Source organism: Diplotaxodon limnothrissa, linkage group LG12 (genome assembly GCF_057381915.1).
Source record: "Diplotaxodon limnothrissa isolate DT_005_m linkage group LG12, D_limnothrissa_male_GT1.1, whole genome shotgun sequence".
Lineage (NCBI taxonomy): Eukaryota > Metazoa > Chordata > Actinopteri > Cichliformes > Cichlidae > Diplotaxodon > Diplotaxodon limnothrissa.
In genome coordinates, this window is record NC_140607.1 from 21,694,935 (window position 1) to 21,708,556 (window position 13,622).

A 13,622-nucleotide genomic window follows, 5' to 3' on the forward strand; every position below is an offset into this window, starting at 1 on the left:
TCACTGAGTTGTTTTAACATGGTATAGCATACCTGATCTTTTCCCGGTGCTGATAATTTAGATATTTGAGCATTCAGTACCTTTGAGGTTTTTCTGAAGAGTATTTTGGACTTTTCATTGTTTTGAATTGTTGCAATAAAAACATATTTGCATAAAGCAAGTATATTTGTTCACTCCCATACTGTTAAGGGTATTAGAAACATGAAGAGTATGCTGTTGAAGTTTCTTTAGAACAGATTTAAAAAACAAATCTGATTAATTTGCTATTAATCTTGAGTTAACTATTGATAAGTATGCGATTAATCGCGACTAAATATTTTAATCGACTGACAGCCCTAATAAAAACATAACATTTGTCCCAGTGTTGTGACTGACTTATTTGTCACCGGTGGCACCAGTGAAGTCTATTTATAAACGAGTTTCACACAAATGAGCTTCACTTGACGCGTAAGAAGTCTCAGCACAGCAGTCCTGAAAGGGACATCCTGAAAACAAAGAAGCTGATCAACAGCACAGTGAGTTCAGGGAGGTGAGCTGTGAAGTTGTAGTTTACCTCATTGATGTTGGCGCAACTTATTTCCACGGTTTTTTCAAGTGAGATTGTAAACCTGACACCCTTCTTAACTCAAGGGGAGGTCCTCCTCCTTCCTGTTGTTTCAACTAATGGTTTACATACCGTCACCTGCTTTAACCCCGGAAACAGAGCAGTGCAAACACAGCAAACAGCTCCAGTTTTTCTTCTTCCCAGAAATGTTTATATAGGAAGATCTATCCTTTATATTTAAACAGGAGAACAGCGAAAGAAGGTAAAATACAAGTAAGTTGGATTTATTTCATATTCGGATCTAATATTTCTTGAGCTCAGCGCTCACCGGTCACTGTGAGAACTTTTGTAGTGCGGGGATCAGACACCTGAAAAGTCTGCTCCCACACAGGGTTGTGACTCATTAAATAGTCCTTGACTTGGTAAATATCACATTTCCTTCACGGGACTCTGAGTTTTTCAACCACAATCCTTTACAACAATCGATCTTCTTTAATCCTCCTAAATCCAAGATTACACAGACTAAATAACTTTGCATAGTTCACCTTCAGGATCAGTCTACCATATAATCCAGTGCATTTAGGAATTTAAAATTATGCTGTTATTAATGTAACATGTGTCACTTTGCACAAAAGGACATCAAAAAAAAAGAAGAGCACGCAGACAATAACAGAGCTCTTTCCGTTGTCCATCTCTACAATTACACCGCCTGTGACAGCCTATAGAGCGCGCATGAAATCCATAAGGAAACCTGGAATAACCAATGAGCGCGCTAACCACGCCTGCTCCTCTCTCCGCCACAAAAATATTTGACGTGGCAAAAGGTCCGGACGTGACATAGCTGCTCATCATCTCTCCTCCCTCCTCTTCCATAGCTCGGTTACCTTCAATCATCTGCAGGTACTGGTCCCGGTGAAGAGCGAGTGCGGCTCCTCGATCTGAAGCAGGAGAAATGTGGCTGATCGTGTTGGCCAGTTTACTTCACTGCGCCTCGGCTTATGATGTGGATCTGAAGAAGCTGGAGGGGCTGGCAAGAGCGAGGGTGGAGGTAACATAAGGCTTTATTTTTTCATAATCCTCCGCATAAAGAAGAACACGGAAATAATCGTGTCAGGGCCAATTATCGTTTAAACGTGTGAATGGGTGCCCTGCTTTTAAACATTTTTGGATTGGGCGCATGCGTGACCAGGACAGATGTGTACTAAGATGAATGGATGCCTCCGTGCTTGAATGGCCTGGGATCTAATGAAGAACACGGTCTCTAATTCACATTGTTACTATTTTAGTAACCCTAAAATCGTCATCACAAAGTGACTTGGTGGAAGCTTAAAAGGGGGGCACAGGGTGTGTAACAGGCGGTCCTGCACAAAGACTGAAACTCTACACCTTTTTCTTTTGAGATCTGTGCAGTTTCCCCCAGGGTGTCACCTACCCAGTCACCTACTTGCCAGCATCACTGAAGCAAATCATGATCTGTTGTTATTGTAGTGTTAGTCACGCCTTATACCTGAGGCTCAGATATCAGCAAAAATAGGTCGGGTGGCCTTCCCTGGGGCCGTACTAAGCGTTCTTCAAAGTAAAAGCTCGCAGTGATACCAGCACATAAATGGTTTTTTTTCTGTATAAAGATGCATTACAGTTGCAGATGACGTGTGTTCAGTAATCATGTTTCCAGTTCTTGTAAAGCCCCATTTCTGAAACACGAGCTCTGCATGTAACTTTTTCTTGTTTCTTGTGTTGTTGTCTTTCCTCAGACGTGTGGTGGATGACAGCTGAACAGGCTCAGAGAGGCAAGTTGCCCTGTTATGTGAACAAAAGTGACAAAACACTGAGAGCCAGGGGTCAGAGGCAGGCTAAAGCCTTACTCCTGCCTAGAAGTTTTTTCTCTCTGAGGAACATTTTAGTTTAGAGTTTCACATAATCCCTGACACATTTGCCACTGAAACCCAAACTGAGTGGAAAACACTAATCCAAACCTCTGTCTGCAGGTCAAAGCCTTTGTGATCCAGGATATTCCTCTTTAGTATCCTTTCACTGAAGTGCACTGTTACTCTTTAGAAATATCTGCTCATAAACTGCACGCTGTTTAATCCCTGAGCACCACCTCAGCCATAACCTGGTGATGAAGCACATTCCTGGCGCAGACCCTGAGCTTGTCCTCCTGAACCATTATTATGAAGAGCTGGACGTAAGTGTGTGTTGTGCCTTTCTTTTATTTTACTTTTTTAAATTGTATTTGTTGTTTACTTGCAGCAAATATGACACTCGTTTGTGCTGAATGTCAGATTCAGTTTAACAACTGAAGTAAAGCATCTCACCACCAACACTTGACATCATTACTCGAAGAGATTACAGCTGAAATGATGACAAACAGGTGTCCTGTGACCGCTGAGCAGGCTCTGAGCTTTTCCCGTCTTTTGGATTAAAATAACTTCAGAAGGAAACAAGAAATCTGCAGAGCACAGGTCATTCTACAGATATATCCCACTTTGATATGACAAGAACTTACTTCTAACATTTAAACTTGAACTAAATTATTACTTAACTGACTATTTATTTACAAAAAATGACAGCTTTTTTCCCACCAAATTTCAAAGCCTGGTTGTGCTGTGATTCTTTTTTTTTCCCTCAACGGTGTTTCCTTACTCCTTCTGCAAGTCTTCAGGCGTTTTAATGAATATTATTTCCTCAGGCTCTTCAGCCACGTAGTCGGTTATAATAATCGTGCAACAAATCAGCAGATTGTCTTATTAATTTCATACAGTTAAAAGTAAGTAATCCTTCATATGTTAAGCCTTAAGTGTAACAAAATTCAATGGCTGTGAAATTATCTGGTCAAATATGACATGTTTTATTTTATGTGACAAAAAAACAGTGACGCAGTGAACCATCTGCTGAGATATTAGACACCCAAATTAGACGTACTTGATAAAAAGATTGATAATGATACAGAACAGTTAGAATTTACATAAAATACTAAAGTTTTACTCCAGAAACAGCTTGTAATGTTTTTGTGTAATTGGGAGTCACAGCATGTCAGTCACCTGACATGCTGTCAGTCACCTCATATTCATTAAGTTCTGTCATTTAATCAATTTATGTATTTTGCACTTCCCTAAAAGTAAAGTGAGTAACACCAGTGACTTTAACTAAAAGCTTCAAATTATTAAATAAGAGAGGAATTCAGATAAACCACTTACCACTAGCAATTCAAAACAATAGACTTTTCTCATGCAGTTACACAAGTTCAGCTTTGTTGTGTCATGTTTAAAATATATGTGGTAGTCCTATTATGGCGTTTTAAATGGTAAAAAGCATATTTTTGTGGTCAAAATACAGCATTGAATCACTATACTTGACTGTGGGGATGAGCATTTTTGTGATGGTCAAACTTATTTATCACTTAACAAACAAAAAAAAATTGTTGAACTGAATATTCGAGAAGATGTAATAGTTCGGATAACGTTTTATTTGAATGTGGAAATAAATTGTAACCCTAAAGTGTTTTTCAAGTGTAATATTTTTGTAAATGCCGGGAGCATTTCCGTGGAATGACTCGCAGATCACTTTGTTTGATCTGAGGCTTCTTTGAAATTTTAAAGTACTGTTATGATTTAATCAGATTTTTCTCCTTTTTACTTTTCCTGTTCTCAGGTGTTATTTTGTTTTTAACTTCAGCCATATCTTTTATATAGCCTTATTTTTTCTTAACTCCTGCATTTGTTGCCGTGGTTGTGGTTAACAGCCTTTATCGCTTTTTTTTTTTTTTTTGCACCTGTTGTTCCTTCCTGTGACGTCTTGTATGTTTGCATTGTTAATCAGCCTCCACTGGAAAGCTCTTTGGGCCAGTTCCCATGCTTTTGAATGGGTTGTATAAATACAACTGTCTGTTATGACATTAAAAAGAGCAGCACATTGGCCAGAAAACTGTAACAAGGATCCAAAAGAAATGTAAAATGTTTCAGAGCTTTGTAGTTTCATCACGAGTGATCTTTTCACACGACACATAATTCATTTGTGCAGGTTTAATGTTTTTTCAGGTTTCTTTAAACCCATCAATGTTCAGCTCAGCTTTACTGCACTATTAATATATCGCAGATCAGTGTCTTTTGTTTAGAGCACAGTTTAATGGTCCTTTTATAACAAGTGTGTTTCCTCCGCAGCGCGTCGCCCTGTCTGACATGACCCGCTCTGAGATAAATGAGCTGCTGGGGAAACTGGGTTTCTACAAGAAGGCTCAGGCCGAGGCCGAGGTGCCGGAGGAGTTCCGCTTCTCTCCTGCCAAAGACAGCCCGTTCAAAAATGAGCCTGCCTACCAGCCTTCTGCTTCATCTATAGCCACCGAGAGTGGCTCCTCAGAGCCCAGCACAGAAGTCAAACACACTGACCTGTAAGAGTAGACATCAGCAGTAACAGTACCCCTCTAGCTCCCTTAGCTGCTCCACAACCAGCTGATTATCACAGGTGACAGAAATGTTTGTAATTTCAGAGCCTAGCAGATTACAGATGAGCCCGTCAGCAGGCCTTTGTAGACGCTCCACAGTCTGAATTTGCACCATTTTTTTTTACGCCACTGTCCATTGTGTTGTCATCTGTTGTAATGAGCTTGAGCTCTTTTGTGTGTCTATGATTGCCTCTGACCTACTGTGAAACTAAATGAAGCCTCAGGCTGAAAATCGTCTGACTAGCCTGGGGTTGATGCTGCGTGTTCTGGTGGGTTGGGCTGATGCGCACAAAAAGACTCAAGTGCATGGAAAGTAAACCATTTTTAAAAAGAAGTGTGCTCTGGCTCTTGTTGTGCTGAGTGTTTGTGTGCAGATATCCCACGCTGCCGGGACCATGGATAGCCTTCCAAACAATAATCCCACACAAACACACGTTTGTTTCTCAAATTGGTTTATTTCACATTTAACTGTGGTGCACAGAAAAATGAAATAATGTGTTTTAGCTCTCATATATATACACACACACACATACACACATACAATACTCCACTGCTTCATGAAAGCTTTTTTTCTGTCGGCAGCAGATAGTTCTCAAATAATCTCTCAAATCTAAGAAATAAGCTTCTTTTAAATCAACTCTGAAACCAAATTTTCTTCTCGTAGAAACCCAAATTTTATACAAGTGAAATAAAATATTCATTTAAAATTATTTTTGTCCCGTTTCCTCTTAGCTACATTTAGTTAAATATACAGTTGGCTGGTTATCAGTCATGAATCCTCATGTTTGTACTGAAAGCCGGCTTTCACACAGGAAAAAACAACATTGTGGCATCTTAAGCTTATCGACAAAACCTTTTAAAAGCACGATGTGCACACCAGCGTTAACCGTATTAAAAACTACTCAAGCATAAATAAGGAGCCCTCTAACAGCTGTGTGAGAATGTGTGTGGCAGGGCAATGCAGCGGTGGTGGGAGGTGTGTGTGTGCTGTCCACCAAACAGCCAGTAATGACACAAATCAGCTGAATGACTTCTTTGTACCGAAATACAAAAAAAATCCAAACCTCAGTTTAACAGCTAGCATCTTTCATCCATACTTATATGATGGTGATGATGATGATGGTGGTGGTGGTGTGGTCATACAGGATGGATCAAATGTCCAGTAAATGTCCTCAGTAGCTGTTTGGACTTCAGAAAAGTGAGATTACAGCAACGATGTTGAATCCATTTGAATAACAAATGCAGAAAATCCCTGTGCTCACGTAATAAGAATCCTTATACTCATCAATTACATCAAAATGAAAATAACTTAATTAAAACACTTCAAGCAACATGAGTTTGGTTTTAAAAAAAAAGTAAAAGTACCAAAATTGAATAGAAATAATAAGTTTTTTCTTTTTCAGTGAGATTACTGAGAGAAGTGCAAACACATTACAGTACTTACAAAAGTGTAGCAGAGAAAAACGCACGTACAAATACTGCAAAAAACTGCAAATACTAGAAAACTATTTTTCTTTTTTCTCTCTTGAGCCGTTTCTCAGTACAACAGCAATGTGATCAAACTACTGCCTGTTGAATATTACTTGGAGTTTTTTTTTTTTTTAAACAAAGGGGTCTTTTTAAGAATCATGCTGCTGCTGATCTCTTACTGGACTTTTGTGTCGACAGTGTGTGTGTGTCCAGAATAAGCAACACACATTATCACTGCCGGAAAACATTTTAAGCTGATTTTAACTGATACATACACACATGCTTACAATCCCCAAGCCGACCATCAGAGATGTGCAACTGTTTGACCCAGCCTGCTGTCAGAGCGGAGGCCATCATCAGGTGAAGGTTAGGGGGGGGGGGGGGGGGGGAGCCCGAAAACAGGTCAGAGGTCACAGGGCCGACCCATGGACATCTCATACCTGCGCAGGTGGTTGACCAGAGACTGCACGTAGGTGAAGACGCATTTGGAGTCTGGTTTGTTACCCATGATCATCATGTCTTCCACCTCCAGCAAAGGCATGCAGTTGGCGTGGGTCCTGAGGAACAGGCGTACAGGACAGCGTGCATGAGAAAGCAGAACAGACAGAAGACCAGCTGGGAAGGAGAAATCATCATGTTCACTACAAGTTTCTTTTTCTTTTTCAAATAGATGATTCTTTATCTATGAATATAGTATAAATGGCCATGGAGGAGGTCTTTAACAGTAGAAACTTTGCTGCTCTTCACATTTTCCAAAGCTGTTTAGTGTGCTAGAGTCTTTGGCACATTTGCTCTAAACCATTATGGACCCTTTAAAAGCTCTGTATAAATAAACTTGGGTAATGTTGGGCATTTCAATAAACAGTTTTAAGAACTGAGACCTCCAGTGTGAGCTATGCAGAGTGTAACCACAAGGTGGCAACATCTCCTCACACTCTAACCCCTGAGAAATCCCACAAAGAGAAAAAGCACCTAAAAACAGCAGATGGGCCGATGAGATAATAAACGTCAACAACGTAACATTTTTTCAGTAATTTCAGGAACTGTGGACATAAATCAGTCTGCACTTTATTTCTATTAGAGTATCTTTACAAGGCTTGACAAGCCAAGTGCATAAACACCTGTAACCTTACACTTGATAAAAACTTGGTGCACAAAGCAGGCTTCATCCTTCTCTGTTTTTTTTCCTTAACTCTGTTTGAAACGTTGTGATCCGGCAGTTCCTTTTAAAGCACTGATCTGCAGATGGTCCTGGCCCTCTGCCTGAGCCATAGTCTCAGAATACAGATACACACATGCTATCACACACACACCATGTTTGGTACTTTGGAGCTTCAGATTAACATGAAGCATCAAATATCCAAAAGAAGCCAATAAAGGAGTTTTTCTGTGTTTTACATTTTAAGTCTGTCGGGAACCACAGAGTGTGTGCGGTTCCCTCACAAGCTCGTCCCCTCTCTCACCATAGGCTCAGTTTTAGCTGGGGTGCAACTTTAGGAGGAATTTTTGGTTTTAACCAGGCCCTTCGTCACCAGACCCCTGTAGAACTCCTGCAGGTACGTGTACACACACTTCCAATCTGGCTCACGCATCTTCACCATGTCGTCCACATCCAGCAGCTGGGGACAGTCCACTAGTTTCCTGCACCCACGGCCAGCGGGGGAAGGGGGTAGAGGAAGGGAATAGGGAGAGGAAGGAAAGGACCCAAAAAGACAGAAACAACGTGGATAGAACAGGAAACACAAAAGGCAAAGGACAGATAAAAAGACACAGAAGGAACGGGACGGAGAGAGTAGACAAAGAGATGGAGAGTGTGGGAAAATGAGGAAGTGGGAGTGGGAAAAAAAAAAGAAAGCAGTGAGCAGCCAGTGAAAAACAAAAACAGAAGGAGTGAGAAAGAACACAAAGAAAAAACAATCACATTACATTCTGTGTTCACAAATATATCCATGAGCTGACATGCTTCATGAACATCTCAGTACATACATACAGTGCGTGACAAAAACACGTACGCACACACACAAAGGCAAAACAAAATGTCAAATGAGCGCCAGGCGATGCTCATTTAGCCTTTTTGTTTGCTGTTGTTTTTTTCTGTGCACTGAGACGAGGATGTTTTTGTTGTTGTTGTTGTTGTTTTTTTTAACCATAATCAATGTGAAATACGAGACACGATGAAAAAAACAACGTGGATTCTGCAAAAAACACACAAAAAAAACCCCCAAAGTTACAACGACAGAGTGACTAACAAAAACAACCACACTGGTGCACAGTATAGTGTGTGTTTGAGTGCGTATCAAGGATCCAGATAGTAAACATAAACTATTGGCGGGGATTTGGAGTGCCCGGGGAGGTGAGTGATAGTGCAACACAAAGGTGAGAAGATCTGGGGGAGTGGGTGGGGCTGTGGCTGAGTGACAGCACAGTGCTGAGTACGATTTGCTACTTGAGATATCTCAGCGTTACATTATCCTGGTGGGAGCACGTGAAGATGCACACACAGCTGGGTGGGGGTACCAAAAGTGAAGACTGGTGGCATAAAAGAGGAATTTGAAAAAGAAAAGAACAAGGAGAGGAAAGAGTTTTAGACTAAAATAGAGGGACATGACTCAAGGCACAGAGGCGAGCTTAGAAGTTTGTTTTTTTTAACCTGTTTGCTGTTTGGAGTGGGATTGCCTGTGGGGATCTGGTTTGGAGGAGATTGGGGTGTCAGAGCGGTTACTCATAGGAGAGGGAAGAGTGGAGGTTTAGAGGCAGCGGTATTAGAGTAGTAATGGGCTCAGTCGTGAGTGGGGTTTTGATAAACCTGGGAGAAAGGGGGAAAGCAGGACATCGGTCGAGAAGTTTTCCCATACCACTGGTCTGCAAATGCCGGCATACAGCGACACAGAATAAAGGGGAGCGGGGCAGCGAATCAAACTGGCTCATCACTTCTACACCTATAGGCCTAACACAGTAGTTCTTCCATTGGTTTCCTACAGTCACTGCAAATGTTAGGAAGAACCTGTCTTCAGCATGTACTCACTCTGCAGCGCTAAAGGCCACCTCAAAGTTTTGCCTGCGGTTGCTCGGGCTCAGGGAGTTGTAGTCAAAGGCTTCGGGGAAGAAATTGTGCACCAGGGCACAGAACGCCATGCCGTTACTCCAGCTGGATGAAAAATTCTGAATATCCACATGCTGACGAAGAAAAAGAAACAAAAGAGATACGCAGACGGGGATGGATAAGCAGTGGAAACTTTCCCAAAGTATCATCTCAGCTCAGGTTCAAGATTAAAAATGAGCACTTAGCGTGGAGGATCGCTGGCTCACCTCATACGAGCGGGTCTTGGCACGACACCAGTCGAGGAGCATCTGCTTGATGGAGTTTGCATTGGGTACGCCAAAGCTGGTGGAGCGCTGGACTTTGTTTACCTTGGCCACCGCCTGATTTCCAGGGCTAAAAGAAAAGTCAGTTTTGTGTTAATATTTACATGCCTCCATCTGCTCCTTTTCTTTCTTTGGTAGCACTACCTTTCTGTTTATTCTTACCCGCCTCCCTCCTTCTCCAGCTTCTCTATCATGGCTTTGCGGGCCTGCATGGCCGATGTCTTCGGCAGCGTCTGAGCCCTCATCAGCTCCTTGCGCCTCTCCGCCTGCCTTCGCTCGATGGCGGCCAACCCGCCGCTGCCGCTTCGCGACGACGCGTCGTCCTCGCGGTCGAACACACTGAGCCCAGGAGGTTAATTTGAGAGAGTGCACAGATGTTTAAATCTGCTGTAGTTAACAGTACAAATGCCTCGTGACCAACCTTCCTATTTTTTTGCTCGTGTTAGTGGAGGTGGAAGAGGTGAAGCTGAATGATTTTGACTGGACTGTCCCTCCTAGAACGACAATCACACGGACACATTAATGAGAAGATTAAGAAAAAAAATGCAATGCACTCGAGTGAATGTGTTTTTGTAAATCCAGCAAGCAAAACTCACTGTCTGTTTTCTGCACATAACTGGACTCGACAATAGTACTGCGTGTTGATTTGCTCCCATCATCTGAAAACACACAAAAACTTTTTAAAATTGACCATTCTTTATAAAATTCTTCCCATCTCTGTCTTTATAATCAATTTTTTTTGATGCAACACAATTTTACTCTTTTTACTTTCAAGCTAATGTCTTTGTTTTGAATGTTTATAGATTGGTTTTATTGTTTTGGTTTTACTTCAGTTAAATGCTGGTTCAAGAAAGATTAGAGACTACCAGACTGAGCAAAGCGGTTCGTTTTGGTGATTTGGCCGACGGCTGACCCATCTGCCGACTTCTCCACCTTGCTCGTGACCACCTCTCCCGCTCCGACCCCGGCACGACCTTTCTGCACCCGGTCTTCTCTCTGCTGCCGGAGCTCCTGCAGGCGGGTTTCGCGTTCCTTTTCTCTCTGGTCTGGAGGAGAGGAGACGGGAATGGTAGAGAGATGATGTCAGTGGAAAAAGAGGAGGAGGAGAAGGAGGACAAGAGGTCCTAAATAAGATGACAGGACCTCATCTGACTGCCACAAAGTTGGATTAAGTGAGGCCTTCCAGATTTGAGGCAATATGTTTGAGAATTCTTTCCACGGGACTGTGAGGGTTTCTGAGCACACAAACACCCACAGGTGGGAGTCTTAACAGGCAAGCCAAAGCTGTCAAATAAGATGTTCTGCGCAAACACCATAGACCACAGAGAGCAAATACACACTGCGATGTTGAAAACGCTGGTACCTGCACTGATGGCTGTAGTTTTTCTCAGAAAACACGCATGCATTTACACATACTGCACAGTATTAATGATTTACTAACTTAAATTGTGTCTAATATCTAGATCACCGAGGCCCTCTTGGACCCTTTGCATGCTCATTTCCACCGAATCCACTGACGCATCCACTCTAAATCTGAGCTCACCATTAGCAGGTGCCTAATGAAACCACGTGGTGAGTGCCCGCAGAAAAACAGATCTTAACTGTTGTAGGGTGAGTGTTTAACACATTAAAAAACCCAAAAACAAAACACAGGATGCATGCAAGATACCAAAAAATTTCATAATATCCTCCATCACAAACCACATCTAAGATTGTTGTGGTCTCACAATGACAGGGTGTGTGCACACAAAAAGGCAAACACAGGCAAGTATAAATTGTTATTGCACACTGCACACCACCTGTCCTACCCATTTCTTCTTGAGTACATCCCAGCATGGCCTCTGAGGGCAGAATTAAAGGCAATTACGTGTCAAGATAAGGTATAAACAATAACAAAAAAGTAGATGAAAATTAGAAATCATCAGGCCTGACTGCTTTTAAATATCTAAAAAGAAAGCCTTCATGCAGTTTGGAGTAACAGTAAGATGCATGATGTTACCTCTCTTTCTTTTACGGAGGTCTCTCATGGCTGCGCGGATCATCTTCCTCTCCTCAAAGTCTTTTGACTCATCGAGCTGTGAAAGAGGGGATGGAAACATGAGGGGTCGTTCTATGCAAATTTGCCCAATTGGTACTTTCTATGCTACAAATCTGCACACACACAATGCAGAGCTGTGACAAGGTTTAGTGTCAATGCACAAACTTTCCACACGCCTGAATCAAAACACACTTTTATCGAAATAATAACTTAAATCATTGAGAATTATGGCTCCGGCGTGACGTACCATTTTGTCGAGGAGCTCTTCATCCTCGATCGCAGCCAGCTTTTCAGCCGTTAGTTTCCCGGAGAATTCAGCAGGTTTGGTCTGAGCGCCAGAGCCATTGGGAATGAGTGGGACGTGACGCTGGACAGACGAGACAGCTGAAAACACTGGCTCAGAAGCAATGACGGGCCCCGTCTCCATCTGCGCGCAAAACGAACACAGTAACACAACACAGAGCGTGAACAGGAGCACATTTATTATCATAGACTGCAAAGAAAACCGTGACCTTAGTTGGAAATCAGTGAGCTACTGGGAGGACACTTCTTAAACCAGAGCCAGAACCAAAATGAAGGAGGGTAAAAAAGAAAACTTATTTGAAAGTGGCTGACATTTAAGATGTAATCAGAACAAGCCGAGGGCTGCTCTAACACATCGCAGGGACAGTACGTCTGACACTTCCTGTCCAGTAATAACTTCCTTGTCTCTAGGCCAGCTCCAGCGGGATGATCTGCGAGGGAGTGACAATAAGCACACGAGGCTAAAAGAAACCCTGCCAAGTTACTGTTCACTAGTTTATGGAGTGCTGCTGACACATGGATTTTTCTTAATCATACAACACTGCTGCCAACCCGAGTTTATGTGACAGATGCAATGCTTTACTCTCACTGTAAAATAGGGACAACGCATTACTATATAAAAAAGTCCAGAGGAAAAATATCTCCTAAGGGCTGAGGAGCAGAGCTGAGGAACGTGGGAATGTGTTGCATTATTGAGAGTTACCATGAATCCTATAGCAAATTCCTTTTACATGTTCATATGGTGCCGAATGCCTGTGGCAGACTATATGTTCTAGCTGTGGCCTCAATGCTTTTGCTGTAAACGACTCTGGGTCCAGATATAGCTCAGGCAGCTGGTCCCATCTGTATCCACAGCCGCCGAGTCCTGCCCACTGAAGTCCCCCAGCCAAACCAGGTCTCAGCAGGGAGGGACAATGCCCAGCTCAGCCACAGAACTGGGTGATCAAAGGTGGTCCCTGGTTTTCAACTCTTTTCTGGACACAGAGTTCTGACCCATGGGACAGGCTGGACTGAGAGGCCCGCGACCGATGAAGAATGTTCTGGGAGGCAATGCAGCCAGACAAGGTCTCTGAGTCAGGCCACAGGGGGAATGCACACGGGGTGAGAAGCTCCCCGATAACCTTTGTGGTCGAGTCATGTATAACTAAGCCTAAGTGTACCTATAAACATCCAAGTCATTGTGGAATTTTAAAAAAGCCTGTTTTGATAGTTTTTTTTTTCTGTGATGGGAGACTGCTTTGACCAGTTCCAGGTGAAAAAGTATAAATAGAAAAAATGGCAAAATAAGCTGAAACTGGGCAAAGACATACAGAAACACGATCAGATAAGATCACCCCTCATTATCACATCGGTCTGCTGAAAGGATTACCACTTAATGGAAACCAGTCACCTTGACTTAAAGTAGTTGACTGGCGGTCCCAGCTGCCTCCACAAGATTAGACTCTTCATGGTTCAAT

The 13,622-nt window shown here is 42.4% G+C and overlaps 2 protein-coding genes across 2 annotated transcripts in view; one reads left to right on the plus strand and one right to left on the minus strand.

Annotated features, from left to right (window-relative positions):
* Window positions 1-1,425: 1,425 nt before the first annotated feature.
* On the plus strand, window positions 1,426-5,114 carry selenom (selenoprotein M). The gene is made up of 5 exons (XM_085368292.1): window positions 1,426-1,592; window positions 2,299-2,334; window positions 2,533-2,567; window positions 2,654-2,732; window positions 4,708-5,114. Exons 1-5 carry the CDS (start codon window positions 1,497-1,499, stop codon window positions 4,936-4,938), a joined length of 477 nt encoding a protein of 158 aa, XP_085224418.1. The 5' UTR covers window positions 1,426-1,496; the 3' UTR covers window positions 4,939-5,114.
* A 1,344-nt stretch (window positions 5,115-6,458) lies between these two features.
* Window positions 6,459-13,622, minus strand: part of smtnb (smoothelin b) — a 49,673-nt gene continuing 42,509 nt past the window's right edge. The window contains exons 11-20 of the mRNA XM_085368294.1: window positions 12,110-12,289; window positions 11,824-11,899; window positions 11,633-11,665; window positions 10,691-10,870; window positions 10,421-10,483; window positions 10,246-10,318; window positions 9,987-10,163; window positions 9,768-9,894; window positions 9,484-9,635; window positions 6,459-7,015 (exon numbers count right to left, since the gene is read on the minus strand). Coding sequence (XP_085224420.1) covers window positions 6,862-7,015; window positions 9,484-9,635; window positions 9,768-9,894; window positions 9,987-10,163; window positions 10,246-10,318; window positions 10,421-10,483; window positions 10,691-10,870; window positions 11,633-11,665; window positions 11,824-11,899; window positions 12,110-12,289 — 1,215 coding nt within the window. The 3' untranslated portion in view covers window positions 6,459-6,861. The remainder of the gene's footprint in view (window positions 7,016-9,483; window positions 9,636-9,767; window positions 9,895-9,986; window positions 10,164-10,245; window positions 10,319-10,420; window positions 10,484-10,690; window positions 10,871-11,632; window positions 11,666-11,823; window positions 11,900-12,109; window positions 12,290-13,622) is intronic.